Here is a 17,431-nt window from a genome sequence, read left to right on the forward strand (position 1 = left end):
CTTGTTCTGCGTACTCTTCTGATAGTTAGTACAATGGAATGGAGCTTCCTATAATTCTCTTTACAACGATAACAATTTCCTTCCATTTATTTGGCACTTTGAACATAGATAAAATGTACCACGGGGCTTTATAAAAGCTTATTTAGACAAAAATAGACACTGAGCCAAAGGAGATATTACGAGGGGTGAACAAAAGCTTGATCAAAGATTTGGGTTCTAAGGACGATGTTAAAGGACAAGAGGGAGGTTGAGAGGTTTAGGGAGACAATTCCAGAGCTTAGGACCTAGATGGCTGAAGCCATGACCGCCAATGGTGGGACAAAAGGAGTTCTGAATTGGAGAAATGTAGAGTTCTTGGAGCACTGTAGGGCCGGAGATGGTTACAGAGCTAGGGAGAAATGAGGCCATGAAGGTCTTTAAACACAAAATTGAGGAGTTGGGGGACCGGGAGATAATGTAGATCAGAGAAGACAGGCTGATAGATGATTGGAACATGGTGTGGTACAGGAAATTGGAAGCAGAGTTTTGGATGAGCTGAAGTTTATGGAGAGTGGAGGAGGGGAAAGCCAGCCAGGAGAGCATTGGAATAGTCAAGTCTGGAGGTGGCAAAGACATGGATGAGGGCTTTGGCTGCAGGTAGGCTGAGGCATGGGTCGAGATGCACGATGTTACGGCAGTGGAAGTAGGTGGTTTCTGCCGCAATACGTTTGGTAGAGTTACGTATCACAACAAAAATGTTTTCTATAGATACAAAAATAATGGATTTTGGGAAGAAAAATGCCAATGTCCTGACACCCAAGAGGTTAATGTACACCAGTTAATATATTTATGAAGGACAGCTGCTTACATGAATACTGTACACGTCAGCTAGCACACTTAAATAACAGAATCATGATGCACAGAAGTTCAAATTTGTATTTCCTAAAGTGGTTTGTAAAATAAAAACCTGTTTTTAGGAAATTAATCTTTAATGTTCAGCATTTATCAGATTAACTTAACAGTTTATAAATAACAGTTACTTGGTAGCTTAATCAGTTGGCTGCTTGATGATCAAGCACATTGTTTGTGTTCCAAGGTTTGTTGTCTTCCCACCTGACTTACTGTATGGTTAGGCAATTTCCATAATTCGTCACCACACAGATGCTGGGTGCTCCAGCCCAGAGGGAAGAAAAAAAGACTAAATCACCCCCTTCTGTAATAATGTTTTACATTGACTTTCTGAAAATCATTTGATTTCCCACCCCCCCACCACCCCCCCCGCCACCACCACCCCCACCCCAGCTGAAAAAGGTTGTGTGTGTGTGATTGGTGAGCAGGAGAGTTGGATGCTGGGGGCAGAGAAGGAATTGAAATCAAGTTCACAAAAAGTACCAACTGTCAACTATTTAATTAATAAAACTGACAAATATACATGTTTGAAAATGGATACTGCAGTTTTAAATGTGAAAATTTTAGTTTTATCTATTGTATTAAAAAAACTTTTCGAAGCAGCAATGTTTACAACCTAAATTCAACTAAACTGAGTAAGTCACGAAAAAATTATTTTGCCAGGATCTGTGTCTCTACTTGTGACAGTGACAATTCAACATAGGGGTCAAAAGGCATATACAGAAACATCTTACAACTGATGTGCTGCTCAGCAATTAAATTGACTTTTACTGTACTTATTTTTGGAAATATTTTCAGTACATTTTGATGACCTGTAATAATTGTTTTGATGTGCTCCATGCATCATACTACTGCTTATCTACTTCTAAAGATCATCAAATATTGTTATGCTTGTGTTCATTTATTACTGCATTCATGCATGAATTAAACTGCTATGACGTTTCAGGCTTTCTTGCACTCCATGTGCCTTCATTGACCTCTGCTGGTGGAAGCATGAAAATGTCCAGTGTTTAACAAAAAAAAATGTATATTCCCTGTATCCCTATTAGACACGGTACTTGGGTAAGTCAGGTTAGCAAAAAATCGGGTTCATCATAACCAAACAGTTTGAAATCTCCTTGGAAACGAGCATCAAGGCGTTTTATATCTCGTTTGCTGATTCCAGAGAAATACTGCTTGACCTTGGTTCTGTTGTATGCTGTAATACCAGGCGGGATTGGGGGATAGGATATCAAATTACTAATTCCTGCTTTCTTTAGAATGTATGGAGCATCCTTTTCCAGTGTTTCATGATGTCCTATGACATTATACTTGATTTCACAAGGTGCACAAAGCTCTACATAAGTAGCCCAGTGAATAATGGGTTTTCCTATTTTAATATCAAGCCACTTATGGTTAGGATCGCCTACATAGCGAGTAAAGTCATCAAATTGGAGTCCTTTAGTCTCTGTGCGATTTCTTCTATACTTTTGAATAATTGCTGGAGCAATGTTATATCTGTACCATGGCTCAAATCGAGGATTCTTTAGAAACTTGTCTTTGAATGCAGAAATAAGTCTTTCAAAGGGATCCCTAACAATGAAGAATTTGAAGTATGTATTCAATCTGAAAAAACACCAAAAAAAGAAAGTCAGAATTATGCTAGTGTGGTACTGATATGCATTTAAAAATGCTGCCTGCAGTCCAAAAATAAAACAAACATTACAGCTGTGATCCAGTAGATGGAGTATTAACATTCATGTTCAATAACTAAAGCTCAAATAGGTGCTTTAGTCAGAATATATTTTATGCAAACATTGTCAAAATAAGTTTACTCCAACCTTTTTGTTATTTCTGGTTCGCTGTATGTTGACAAGCGAGGTAGGCCATTCTTCTCATGATTATGGATCAAAGGCTCAGGGATGTCTTCAATAGATTTAAATTCTCCTGTACAAAGGAAGAGAAAATATGTTATACTTCTTCCATATTCCAAAATCTAGTACCCTGTATTCTTAACTCCATGCAGTATGATCGGGGATGTAGTGCTGAAGGAGGTTACATCGAGTTACATAATATTACGTAGTATTCACAGTACAGGAACAGGCCATTCGGCTCAACAGATCCATGTTGGTGTTTATGCTCCACATAAAGCTCCTCCCATCCTTCATCTAACCCCATCAACATATCCTTCTATTCCTTTCTCCATCATATATTTATCTAACTTCCCCTTAAATGCATCTATGCTATTTGCCTCAACTACTCTTGCAGAGGAAAGCTACAAAGGTAAACAAAGCCATGGGGGGGATTCAGAAATTTGTTTGGTGTGCTGGGTTACAGCAAGCCAGTGGAGGTAGACAAAGATAGTAGTGATGGGTAAACAGGACTTAGTGTGGGGCAGGATGTGGGTATTGTAGTTTTGGAGGCCCTGGAGCTCGTGAAGGACACTTGAGAAATTGATTCTAGAGATAATTAAATCTTGAGAGGTCTCAACAGTTATTGGGGGGGGGGGGGGAGATGTAAGGGCAGAGGCAAGTGATGATACTGATGAAGGACATCCATGGATGGGTGGAGAGCGGCTTTGAGACACATGCCAATGGGACTTTGGGAACCATCTTTTTTGGTTCTAGTTATCGGGGTCATGCCTTAATCCTGTGAATCCAGAAGGATGACACAAGCTAGCAAAGAGCCCTAACTAATTTGTTTTGATGTAAAAAATACAAGGCCATGACCCGAGTGTAAGTCTCAGCACCAGTTGCTGCCCATTGTGAAAAACTGGTTGGGCCAGACCTCGACTGGAGGTCTCAGTTAACTCTGAGTGGCATAGGTTGGATTTGAAGACGTGAAATTGTTGACAGGTAAATCTGGTCTCAGTCCATGGAGTCTCGACAGCATTTTTATGATGTCCCTTAAATTAAATTAGATGGTTTGAAGAGGAAAATTGCAGAGGTGAAATGGCCATTGTAGTGCTGATAGGTTTTTTTATGCATATATAATCAGAACATTTAGTGGTAAATGTTCTCTGTTTCGAAGAAATGCATGGCACATGTAGATTGGGAGACTGACTGCTGGTGGATGCTGCTTTGTTGCCCGTGGTGTCAGGTAGAACCACTTATCTGTTTTCTCCCTAATTGTGATGCAGTCTGTGAAGCCAGTCCTGACTGGTGCAAGCTGGAAAGTGCAGGAGTAACACTTACTTGAAAGACATACTTTACAATATTTCAAACCATTTACCAGATCACATTTTGGAAGATTTTTTTGAAGACTTTAGTGAGCTGAAGACTTAAAAATTTTTGATAAAACTAATAGAGCAGGAACAACAATTATTCATGCCATTGCAAAACCAGACTGAACATTGTTCCTTCAGGTATGCTAAATTTTCTGATTTCTTTGTTTAAAGTTATACAAATCAATTAATATGCCTTAATTTGTCCAGTGGGGGGTGCTGTTGTAACAATATATAAATATATGGTAACAAAGCTAAATAGATTGAATAAATATGCTCACACCTCAAAGCAGCTTTTGAGAACTAAGACAAAAGTTTTTCTTTGTATTCTGTGTAGCAAAATTATAAACGGGGTTATGATTCTGTTACAAAAACAGTACAAAAGGAAAATTTTCCTTGTAAGTTGTTTCAAAATTTAGAAATATTTATAAATGTACCAGGAATGAGGGACTTCAGTTATGAGGAGAGATTGGAAAAGTTCGGACTGTTCTCCTTGGAATAGCGAAGGCTGGGAACTCAACATCCAGGGGTATTCAGCATTTAGGAAGGATAGACAGAAAGGAAAAGGAGGCGGGGTGGCGTTGCTGGTTAAAGAAGAAATTAATGCAATAGTAAGGAAGGACATTAGCTTGGATGATGTGGAGTCAGTATGGGTGGAGCTACAGAATACCAAAGAGCAGAAAACGCTAGTGGGAGTTGTGTACAGACCACCAAACAGTAGTAGTGAGGTTGGGGACAGCATCAAACAAGAAATAAGGGATGTGTGCAATAGGGGTACACAGCAGTAATCATGGGCGACTTTAATCTACATATTGATTGGGCTAACCTAACTGGTAGCAATGCGGTGGGGGAGGATTTTCTGGAGTGTATTAGGGATGGTTTTCTCGACCAATATGCTGAGGAACCAACCAGAGAGCTGGCCATCCTAGACTGGGTGATGTGTAATGAGAAGCGACTAATTAGCAATCTTGTTGTGCGAGGCCCCTTGGGGACGAGTGACCATAATATGGTAGAATTCTTTATTAAGATGGAGAGTGACAAAGTTAATTCAGAAACTAGGGTCCTGAACTTAAGGAAAGGTAACTATGACGGTATGAGGCACGAATTGGCTAAATTAGACTGGCAAATGATAGTTAAAGGGTTGACGGTGGATAGGCAATGGCAAACCTTTAAAGATCATATGGATGAACTTCAACAATTGTACATCCCTGTCTGGAGTAAAAATAAAACGGGGAAGGTGGCTTAACCATGGCTAACAAGGGAAATTAGGATAGTGTTATATCCAAGGAAAAGGCATACAATTTAGCCAGAAAAAGCAGCAAACCGGAGGACTGGAAGAAATTTAAGATTCAGCAGAGGAGGACAAAGGGTTTAATTAAGAAGGGGAAAATAGAGTACGAGAGGAAGCTTGCTGGAAACATAAAAACTGACTGCAAAAGTTTCTATAGATATGTGAAGAGAAAAAGATTAGTGAGGACAAATGTAGGTCCCTTGCAGTCGGATTCAGGTGAATTTATAATGGGGAACAAAGAAATGGCAGACCAATTGAACAAGTACTTTGGTTCTGTCTTCACAAAGGAAGACACAAATAACCTTCCGGATGTACTCGGGGACCGAGGGGCTAGTGAGCATGAGGAACTGAAGGATATCATTATTAGGCGGGAAGTTGTATTAGGGAAATTGATGGGATTGAAATCCCCAGGGCCTGATAGTCTACATCCCAGAGTACTTAAGGAAGTGGCCTTAGAAATAGTGGATGCATTGGTGATAATTTTCCAGCAGTCTATCGACTCTGGATCAGTTCCTATGGACTGGAGGGTTGCTAATGTAACACCACTTTTTAAAAAAGGAGGGAGAGAGAAAACGGATAATTATAGACCGGTTAGCCTGACATCAGTAGTGGGGAAAATGTTGGAATCAATCATTAAGGATTAAATAGCAGCGCATTTGGAAAGCAGTGATAGGATTGGTCCAAGTCAGCATGGATTTATGAAAGGGAAATCATGCTTGACAAATCTTCTGGAATTTTTTTGAGGATGTAACTAGTAGAGTGGACAAGGGAGAACCAGTGGATGTAGTGCATTTGGACTTTCAAAAGGCTTTTGAGAAGGTCCCACACAAGAGATTGGTGTGCAAAATCAAAGCACATGGTATTGGGGGTAATGTACTGACGTGGATAGAGAACTGGCTGGCAGACAGGAAGCAGAGAGTCAGGATAAACGGGTCCTTTTCAGAATGGCAGGCAGTGACTAGTGGAGTGCCGCAGGGCCCGGTGCTGGGACCCCAGCTCTTTACAATATATATTAATGATTTAGATGATGGAATTGAGTGTAATATTTCCAAGTTTTCAGATGACACTAAACTGGGTGGCAGTGTGAGCTGTGAGGAGGACGCTAAGAGGCTGCAGGGTGACTTGGACAGGTTAGGCGAATGGGCAAATACATGGCAGATGCAGTATAATGTGGATAAATGTGAGGTTATCCACTTTGGGGGCAAAAACACGAAGGCAGATTATCTGAATGGTGGCAGATTAGGAAAAGGGGAGGTGCAGCGGGACCTGGGTGTCATGGTTCATCAGTCATTGAAAGCAGGCGGTGAAGAAGGCAAATGGTATGTTGGCCTTCATAGCAAGGGGATTTGAGTATTGGAGCAGGAAAGTCATACTGCAGTTGTACAGGGCCTTGGTGAGGCCTCACCTGGAATATTGTGTTCAGTTTTGGTCTCCTAATCTGAGAAAGGATGTTCTTGCTATTGAGGGAGTGCAGTGAAGGTTTACCAGACTGATTCCAGGGATGGCTGGACTGACATATAAGGAGAGACTGGATCGACTGGGCCTGTATTCACTGGAGTTTAGAAGGATGAGAGGGATCTCATAGAAACATATAAGATTCTGACGGGACTGGACAGGTTAGATGCGGGAAGAATGTTCCCAATGTTGGGGAAGTCCAGAACCAGGGGACACAGTCTTGGGATAAGGGGTAGGTCATTTAGGACTGAGATGAGGAGAAACTTCTTCACTCAGAGAGTTGTTAACCTGTGGAATTTTCTGCCGCAGAGAGTTGTTGATGCCAGTTCATTGGATATATTCAAGAGGGAGTTAGATATGGCCCTTACGGCTAAAGGGATCAAGGGGTACGGAGAGAAAGCAGGAAAGGGGTACTGAAGGAATGATCAGCCATGATCTCATTGAATGGTGGTGCAGGCTCGAAGGGCCGAATGGCCTACTCCTGCACCTATTTTCTATGTTTCTATGTTATATGGAGACCTAATAGAGGTTTTCAAGATGATCAGAGGTTTTGACAGATTAGATAGGGAAAAATATTCCCACTGACGAGTGGGTCTATAACAAGAGGTCAGAGGTGCAAAATTTTTGGAAAAAGATCTAGAGGGGAGATAGCTACATTTTTTACCATAGGATATACAGCACAGAAATAGGCCATTCGGCCCAACCAGTCCATGCCGGTGTTTATGTTCCACTCGAGCCTCCTCCCGTCTTTCCTTATCTAACTCTATCAGCATAACCCTATATTTCCTTCTCCCTCATATGCTTGTCTAACCTCCCCTTAAATGCATCTATACTATTCGCTTCAACCACTCCATATGGTAGCAAGTTCCACATTCTCACCACTCTCTGGGTAAAGAATTCCCTATTTGATTTCTTGGTGACTATCTTATATTGATGGCCTCTAGTTTTGCTCTTCCCCACAAGTGGAAACACTCTCTCTGTATCCACTCTATCAAAACCTTTCATAATTTTAAAGACCTCTATTAGGTTATCCCTCAGCCTTCTCTTTTCAAGAGAAAAGAGATCCAGCCTATTTCACTCAGAGTTGTCGGGATCTGGAACGCTCTACCTGAAAAGGTGGTGGATGCTGATTCCATAAATAATTATAACACAGTTAGATAGGTACTTGAGGCTGAGCAACTTACAGGGTTATGGACTAAAGACAGGGATGTGGGACTAAGCACGACTGCTCGTTCAAAGAGCCAGCACAGGCACGATGGGCCGAATGGCGGCCTCCTGTGTTGTAAGTTTCTATGAATTTGAATACAAAACTATGCTGGGAATAATATGATAAAACACAAAGTGCTGAATTAGTGTCTTTGATCTCTTTTCAAGCAAACCAAGAAATGAATGTTATGCATATAAAACAACTGAAGAACTTAATCGGCAAAAAGTCTTAATCCCAACTAGCCCATTTGCAGAGTTACTAATTATGGGAGTGTGCATCAAAAAATTGTGCAAAATTTGTTGTCAATATTGCAACATAACATTCCCCAGAAATGCAAATTCAGTTCCATTCAAACTAGGGAAAGCACACTGTATTACAAAGATGATTAATAGGAACAATAAAACACAAAAACATGGGGGAAAAATTGATCATAGCCGGTTTTGAGGTGCTAATGTCACCTGGTTGCTAACTTTAGTGCTGGGTGAGGTTTAGCACCGGCAACAGCAATATTGATTTTGCTAAGGGAAGCATTCCACACTTCTTAGGGCACTAAACCGGTAGCGCTACTGAAGTTCTGGCACTAAAATACCGGCATCCTTGAGCTCAAAGGGGAGGTTAGCTGGAGCACATGAAAATGTTTTTAAAAATTGCAAAGGAACTAATTTGAACATAAGAAACATCAATGAAAGTGAAATCAATGCAAACAACATGAAATCAAATTTCTAAATCTTACCTGATACAATCATCCCTTTCATTAGCACCCCAGGACAGCTGTGAACGCCTGCTTTTCCTGGCAAGATTAGCGCCAGGCAGTAAGGCAGGTGACATAATTAAAGTTGGCTACCGTGGTTTTGCACACTGGCTCAACATTGCCTAGCGCTGCCGCTAAAACCGTAATCAAGTTCATGAGTGGTGCTAATATCACTGTACCTGTGCATTAACCCTTTACTGCTCAAGTAGCACCTCTTGCGAGCACTAACAGGTGGTGCTAATCTATTCAATTTTTAACCCGTCTTTTTTGGTGTCAGTCTTTTCTGCTCCTCTCTGAAGGCGCTGGCTCTCACTGTGCTCCAGTTCCACAAATGCCATCTGCCCTCTGGTACCTTACCCATGTGACCATTCTTCATATACGAGTGGGCCAAAGATGAAGCACTTTTAGCATTTTTAAGATGATTTTTCAGATCCTTTATTATTTGGTAATAGTAAGCACAGGTATAATATCAGCTGTCGCTAGCTGTCTTCTGCAATCTGCAGGGAATTCACATTAGTCTGGCAAATACTTGAATCTCAGGGTAAAGCAGAAACATCAGCAGTTGTGGAATTCCTTTCATTGTTGACATTGTATATGGATAGGAGCCCGTCTGGCCGGTTGCTCAACGTATTTGCCACATATATCAGTGAAAATGGCCATCTCATTTGATTCCAAATTTCTCAACTGATTTACGCCTGGGGCAATGATTGACAGTTGTTTCTGGGTAAAATACAATAAACTACTGTACTAATTCCAACATATAAGACAGTTCCGTGATGGGGTAAAATGAAGACAGAAAATACTGGAGTCAGTACATCTGGTAGCATCTGTGAAAAAAGGAAAATGGTTAATGTTTCAGGTCTTATGACCCTTTGTCAAAACCAGAAGGTGCAAAGCTTATAAGGGGGAACAGAGCAAGGGAAAAGAGGGCAAGGGGAAAAATGACCACATACACAAGAGGAGAAGAATGATCTGTAAAGTGATTAAGTGGAGAACAGGAAATGATTAAATGACAGAAGTGAAATTAAATGTCCCCTCCTTACTGAACTGTTAACAGTGGCATCTTATGGGCTCAGATTGAGGAACCCCTTCCCTGTATAGGGGTATTGGTCCTTAACATCGGTGCACTGGAAAAGAAAGAGTTTGTACTGCAGGTGGGGTTCTTTCAGATTTCTAAAAGTACAGCTGATTCAAGGGCCTTATGTTTTAAATGGTGGAAAGGGAGGTGACTCAGAGCATGGGGGGGGGGGGCTGAATCACTCCTTCATATAGTCCAGAATACAGGAAACCAAAAGAAGGAGATAATATTCTTTAACTCTGTTTCTGTCTCCACAGATGCTGCCTGACCTGCTGAGTATTTCCAGCATTTTCTGTTTTTATTTCAGATTGGAGTATTTTGCTTTTGTATGAGGAAATAATATTGTCGTATTGGATAAGGATGGTATGGCACATGGGCCCCTGTTACAATTAAAAGAGAATGACAAAGTGGAAATAGAACACATCTGTCAATATTGGGGATAAAACCTGGATAGAGACAGGTTTGAGAATCAGGTAGAAGAACTGATCTGAAACACAAACTGGCAAAAAGACAAGCATCAGGACCTGCCCGCCAATTATTTTAGGAGCTCTCCGGTATATTTGTTAGGGATGTTTATGACTGTGGACCAACATACACAAAGTCCAGATTCCCATGGATCCAGTAGCCTCACCAGTGTATATAAGACAGTACAAAATACCCAGAAGGTGCTTATGAGGCACGTCAAGATACATTAAATGCCTTGTGTTACGTTTAGAATAACTCCACAAGACTGTATATCTTAAGCTGAAACTGTTGTGACCTTGGTCTCTTTATTGTAACTCCATTGTGAGGAGGCAGCATGGTAGACTGCCTTTTATACCTGCTTGCCCAGGGTGTGCAGGTGACCCTTGGGTTTCCCACAGGTGTGCCGCCTGGTGGCAAGTCTGACACATTGGTAATGTTTACATACATAACATCATTCCCCCCAAAGTCTTATGTACAAGTTGAGGCAACCCGGGGCTCTGTGTTCCCGGGTCGATCGCCTGAGTTGAAGTCCTGGCATGGGCGAGTTGGTCGGATCATTGCTGCACTGCGATGTGGCTGGTCTGATCGGACTGTCGGGCATGGTGGGTTCATCCTCGCGGTTGACCGCGAGGTCAATTGCTGGTTGGGTGTGTGTGGGTGGATCAATGATGGTAATGTCTTCTTTAAACTGTTCTTGGTTGTCGGTGAACCGCAGTCTGGTCTGATCCAAGTGCTTTCTGCACGTTTGTCTATTCAGAAGTTTGACAACAAACACTCTATTCCCCTCCTTGGCTAACACAGTGCCAGCAACCCATTTGGGACCATGACCATAATTAAGAACAAACACAGGGTCATTAACTTTAGTATCACGTGATCCAACCGCGCGATCGTGGTACATGTTATGCCGGTGACGCTGGGTTTCTACATGATCATTGAGATCTGGGTGGACTAAGGAGAGCCTGGTTTTGAGTGCTCTCTTCATTAGCAATTCTGCAGGGGGAACTCCGGTAAGCGAGTGCGGTCGCGTGTGGTAGCTGAGCAGAATCCGAGATAGTCAGGTCTGCAGGGAACCGTGCATCACGCAGTTCAAGTTCTGCTTGATGGTTTGGACTGCCCGTTCTGCTTGACCATCGGATGCGGGCTTAAACGGCGCAGACCCGACATGCTTGATGTCATTGCGAGCCATGAACACGTTGAATTCCGAGCTGGTGAAGCATGGTCACTAACAAGGACATCGGGCAAGCCATGGGTGGCGAACATGGCCCGGAGGCTTTCAATGGTGGCAGTGGACGTACATGACGACTTTATTGTACATTCAATCCATTTAGAGTAAGAGTCCACTGCTACTAGGAACATCTTTCCTAGAAAGGGGCCAGCGAAATCTACGTGGACCCTTGACCACGGTTTGGAGGGCCATGACCACAGACTCAGTGGGGCCTCCCTTGGTACATTGCTTAACTGTGAGCAAGTGTTACATTGGTGTACGCATGACTCCAATTCCTAGTCAATGCTGGGCCACCAAACGTGCGACCTGGCGATAGCCTTCATCATGACTATGTCTGGGTGGATACTGTGAAGGTCGCATATAAACGTTTCCCTGCCTTTTTTTGGCAAAATTACATGATTCCCCCATAGGAGGCAGTCTGAATGGATGGATATTTTGTCCTTGCGTCGGTGGAACGGCTTAATTTCATCTTGTATTTCCCCTGGGACCGCTGACCAGCTCCCGTTGAGGACACAGCTTTTTACTAGTGATAGTACAGGGTCTTGGCTAGTCCAGGTCCTGATCTGGCGAGGTGACCCCTCACTCTCAAAAGCATCCATTACAAGGAGCAAGTCTGCAGGTTTCGCCATTTCCACCCCGGTGGTGGGCAATGGTGGCCGACTGAGGGCATCCGCACAGTTCTCCGAGCCTGGTCTGTGGTGGATTACATAATCATACACAGATAATGTTAGTGCCCATCTTTGGATGCGGGACGAAGCATTGGTGTTAAAACCTTTGCTTTCTGAGAACAACAAAATGAGAAGCTTGTGGTCGGTTTCAAGTTCGAACCGGAGCCCAAATAGGTATTGGTGCATTTTCTTAACCCCTTATACGTATGCTAATGCTTCTTTTTCATAGAAACATAGAAAATAGGTGCAGGAGTAGGCCATTCGGCCCCTCAAGCCTGCACCACCATTCAATAAGATCATGGCTGATCATTCACCTCAGTACCCCTTTCCTGCTTTCTCTCCATACCCCTTGATCCTTTGAGCAGTAGGGCCATATCTAACTCCCTCTTGAATATATCCAATCAACTGGCATCAACAACTCTCTGCGGTAGAGAATTCCACAGGTTAACAACTCTCCGAGTGAAGAAGTTTCTCCTCATCTCAGTCCTAAATGGCTTACCCCTTATCCTTAGACTGTGTCCCCTGGTTCTGGACTTCCCCAACATCGGGAACATTCTTCCTGCATCTAACCTGTCCAGTCCCGTCAGAATTTTATGTTTCTATGAGATACCCTCTCATCCTTCTAAACTCCAGTGAATAAAGGCCCAGTCGATCCAGTCTCTCCTCATATGTCAATCCTGCCATCCCGGGAATCAGTCTAGTGAACCTTCGCTGCACTCCCTCAATAGCAAGAATGTCCTTCCTCAGATTAGGAGACCAAAACTGAACACAATATTCCAGGTGAGGCCTCACCAAGGCCCTGTACAACTGCAGTAAGACCTCCCTGCTCCTATACTCAAATCCCCTAGCTATGAAGGCCAACATGCCATTTGCCTTCTTCACCGCCTGCTGTACCTGCATGCCAACTTTCAGTGACTGATGTACCATGACACCAAAGTCTCGTTGCACCTCCCCTTTTCCTAATCTGCCGCCATTCAGATAATAGTCTGCCTTCATGTTTTTGCCATCAAAATGGATAACCTCACATTTATCCACATTATACTGCATCTGCCATGCATTTGCGCACTCACCGAACCTGTCCAAGTCACCCTGCAGCCTCTTAAGCATCTTCCTCGCAGCTCACACCGTCACCCAGCTTAGTGTCGTCTGCAAACTTGGAGATATTACTCTCTGTAACCATACTGTAGTTTCTTTCAGCCTTGGGTAAGCTTCTGGACGCATATGCAACTGGTTGCAGTTTGCCTGACTCATTGGCTTGCTGTAACACACAACCGACCCCGTACGAAGATGCATCATAAGCTAGTACTAAACGTTTACATGGGTCATACAATACAAGTAACTTGTTGGAACACAGCAGGTTTCTGGCCTTGTTAAAGGCTGTCTCTTGAGATTTACCCCAAACCCAGTCGTCACCCTTGCGTAGCAATAAATGCAATGGTTCCAGCAAAGTGCTCAACCACGGTAGAAAGTTACCAAAATAGTTTAGGAGTTCCAGGAATGAACGCAGCTCCATCACATTCTGTGGTCTGGGTGCATTCTTGATGGCCTCCATCTTGGAGTCCGTGAGTCTGATGCCGTTCGCCGCAATCTTTCTCCCCAGAAATTTGACCTCTGGCGCCAGGAAAACACACTTGGAGCGTTTCAACCCGAGTCCCATTCTGTCCAGTTACTTGAGAACCTCTTCCAGGTTGTGCAAGTGTTCGGTGGTGTTGTGGCCAGTGATCAAGATATCATCTTGGAACACCACGGTGCGCGGAACCGATTTCAGCAGACTCTCCATGTTCCTCTGGAAGATGGCCACCGCCAAACGAATCCCAAAGGGGCATCTGTGGTATATGAACAGTCCTCTGTGCATGTTGATGCACGTCAATTTTTTCGAAGGTTCAGCCAGCTCCTGTGTCATGTAAGCAGAGGTTAGATCCAGCTTGGTGAACGACTTCCCCCTGCTAACGTTGCAAACAGGTCATCCACTTTGGGTAGTGGGTCCTGGTCCTGTAACGAGACTCGGTTGATCGTTACCTTGTAGTCCCCGCAGATTCTGACCGTCCCATCGCCCTTTAACACCGGAGCAATTGTACTGGCACACTCGTTGAACCTAACTGGCAATATGATCCCCTCTCATTGAAGTCTGTCCAGCTCGATCTTGACTTTCTCTCGCATCATGTATGGAACCGCTCGGGCCTTGTGATGAACGGGTCGTGCATCAGGGACTAGATGGATCTGCACTTTGGCGCCTGTGAAGTTGCCGATGCCTGGCCTGAATAACGATGGGAATTTGTTTAGCACTTGGGCACATGAGGCGTCATCCTCCGAAGACAGTGCTTTGATGTCATCCCAGTTCCATCAGATCTTTCCTAGTCAGCTTCTGCCGAACAGCATTAGGCCATCGCCTGGTACAATCCATAGTGGTAAATCATGCACAGCTCCATCGTACGATACCTTCACTGCCAATGACTGGTCTGATCTCTTTGGTGTAAGTGCACAGCTTGGTGTGGATCGGACTTCGTTTTGGCCTTTGTGCCTTGTTGTCCCAGTTTCTCAAAAGCCTTCAGGCTCATAATTGACTGACTCGCCCCCGTGTCCAATTCCACGGAAACTGGAATGCCGTTTAATTTGACTTTTAACATTATCGGAGGGCTTTTGGTGGTGAAGGTGAGTACTCTATACACTTCCTCTTCAGCCTCGGGTTGAATTGCCTCTTACTCGTTCAGCGTGATCAGCGCCAGATCGGTCATCTTCTGCCGACTCTGCCACGTGGTGAATCGCAGCAAGTCTGCACATTCGCTGGAGGTGCCCCATTGTTCCACAGCCCTTGCACACGTAGTGCTTGAATCGACATTGATGGGCTGGATGATTACCCCCGCAGTGCCAACGTGGTGCTAATGGATTGGCAATCATGCCCCATGGCGGACTCGGAGTCATCCTAGTTCTGGCCTCTGCAGGCGCGTAGGCCCTGCCATGTACAGTTCTGCCTGCTGAAGGCATTATTTTATGTACAGTACTTGCCAGTGAGTTCCGTTACTGCAATGATATCTGTTTAGTGTCATCGTTCGTGGACATAAAAGCCTGGGCTATCGTGATGGCCTTGCTCAGATCTAGGGATTCGGCAGACAGCAGTTTGCGAAGAATGACCTAGTGGCCGATTCCAAGCACGAAAAAGTCCCGCAACACTTCCCCCAAAAATGCAGCAAATACGCATGGTCCCGCAAGGTGTCTTAAGTCGGCAACATAGCTCGCCACGTCCTGGCCCTTGGAGCGGTGGTGCGTATAAAAGCGATACGTGGCCATCAAGATGCTCTCCTTCGGCTTGAGGTGTTCCCGAACCAGCATGCACACAGCTCTTCATATGTCTTATCCGTTGGTTTCGTCGGTGCCAGCAGATTTTTGATGAGGCCATATATCGTGGACCCGCAAACGGTGAGGAGAATCGTCCTGCGCTTGATCGCGGTTTCGGCCTTTTCCAGTTCATTGGCCACGAAGTACTGGTCAAGACGCTCAACGAAGGCTTCCCAATCATCACCCTCAACAAATCTCTCAAGAATACCAACGGCATAACTGCGTGAAAGTCGTGATCTGTTACTCGTCGGCAATTGTTACGTTTAGAATGACTCCACAAGATTGTATATCTTAAGCTCAAACTGTTGTGACCTTGATCTCTTTATTGTAACTCCAGAGTGAGGAGAGAGCATGGTAGTCTGCCTTTTATACCTGCTTGCCCAGGGTGTGCAGGTGACCCTTGGATCTCCCACCGGTGCGCTCCATGATGGCAAGTCTTACACATTGGTAATGTTTACATACATAACATGTTGGAACGTAACATTATTTGAGAGTGTAATTCCAGGTACAACCCCCCCTCCCCCCATTTGACTTATGTTAAAGCCAAATGGAAAGCAGAGAATTACAGAAGATTATAAAGAAGGAAAGATTTTCATTTATATAGCGCCTTACAAGACCACCGGACATCTCAAAGCGCTTTACAGCCAATTTATAAACAATTCAAGTGCTATGTCCGAACTTTCCATGGCCCACATGAATCAAAGTTTAGCAAGATTAATGGGAGCACAGTATTTCACTAACCTGGATATAGCTAATGGGTCCTGGAAAAGAGTTTTACCTCTGAAGACCAGCACAAACCAGCCTTTGTTTAATCAGGAAACTGTGTTAGGGAAATTGATGGGATTGAAGGCCGATAAATCCCCGGGACCTGATAGTCTGCATCCCAGAGTAATTAAGGAAGTGGCCCTAGAAATAGTGGATGCATTGGTGGTCATTTTCCAACATTCTATAGACTCTGGATCAGTTCCTATGGATGGGAGGGTAGCTAATGTAACCCCACTTTTTAAAAAAGGAGGGAGAAAACAGGGAATTATAGACCGGTTAGCCTAACATCGGTAGTGGGGAAAATATTGGAATCAATTATTAAAGATCTAATAGCAGCGCATTTGGAAAGCAGTGACAGGATCGGTCCAAGTCAGCATGGATTTATGAAAGGAAAATCATGCTTGACAAATCTTCTAGAATTTTTTGAGGATGTAACTAGTAGAGTGGACAAGGGAGAACCAGTGGATGTGGTGTATTTGGACTTTCAAAAGGCTTTTGACAAGGTCCCACACAAGAGATTAGTGTGCAAAATGAAAGCACATGGTATTGGGGGTAATGTATTGACGTGGATAGAGAACTGGTTGGCAGAAAGGAAACAAAGAGTAGGAATAAACGGGTCCTTTTCAGAATGGCAGGCAGTGGCTAGTGGGGTACCGCAAAGTTCAGTGCTGGGACACCAGCTATTTGCAATATACATTAATGATTTAGACGAAGGAATTGAATGTAAAAACTCCAAGTTTGCAGATGACACTAAACTGGGTGGCAGTGCGAGCTGTGAGCAGGATGCTAAGAGGCTACAGGGTGACTTGGACAGGTTAGATGAGTGGGCAAATGCATGGCAGATGCAGTATAATGAAGATAAATGTGAGGTTATCCATTTTGGTGGCAAAAACAGAAAGGCAAAATATATGAATGGTGACAGATTAGGAAAAGGGGAGGTACAATGAGACCTGGGTGTCATGGTACATCAGTTATTGAAAGTTGGCATGCAGGTACAGCAGGCGGCGAAGAAGGCAAATGGCATGTTGGCCTTCATAGTGAGAGGATTTAAGTATAGGAGCAGGGAGGTCTTACTGCAGTTGTACAGGGCCCTTGGTGAG

At 43.7% G+C, this 17,431-nt stretch overlaps 1 protein-coding gene across 5 annotated transcripts in view; it reads right to left on the reverse strand.

The window, feature by feature from the left end:
• Window positions 1–1,277: 1,277 nt before the first annotated feature.
• The window catches only part of chst10 (carbohydrate sulfotransferase 10), a 144,560-nt gene continuing 128,406 nt past the window's right edge, over window positions 1,278–17,431 (reverse strand). For all 5 annotated transcript variants that reach the window (XM_070892073.1, XM_070892070.1, XM_070892071.1 and 2 more), the window contains 2 exons: window positions 2,709–2,814; window positions 1,278–2,493 (listed from right to left, as the gene is read on the reverse strand). In XM_070892073.1, the coding sequence (XP_070748174.1) occupies window positions 1,956–2,493; window positions 2,709–2,814 (644 nt within the window). In that variant the 3' untranslated portion in view covers window positions 1,278–1,955. The remainder of the gene's footprint in view (window positions 2,494–2,708; window positions 2,815–17,431) is intronic.

This window comes from Pristiophorus japonicus, chromosome 10, assembly GCF_044704955.1.
Source record: "Pristiophorus japonicus isolate sPriJap1 chromosome 10, sPriJap1.hap1, whole genome shotgun sequence".
NCBI lineage: Eukaryota > Metazoa > Chordata > Chondrichthyes > Pristiophoridae > Pristiophorus > Pristiophorus japonicus.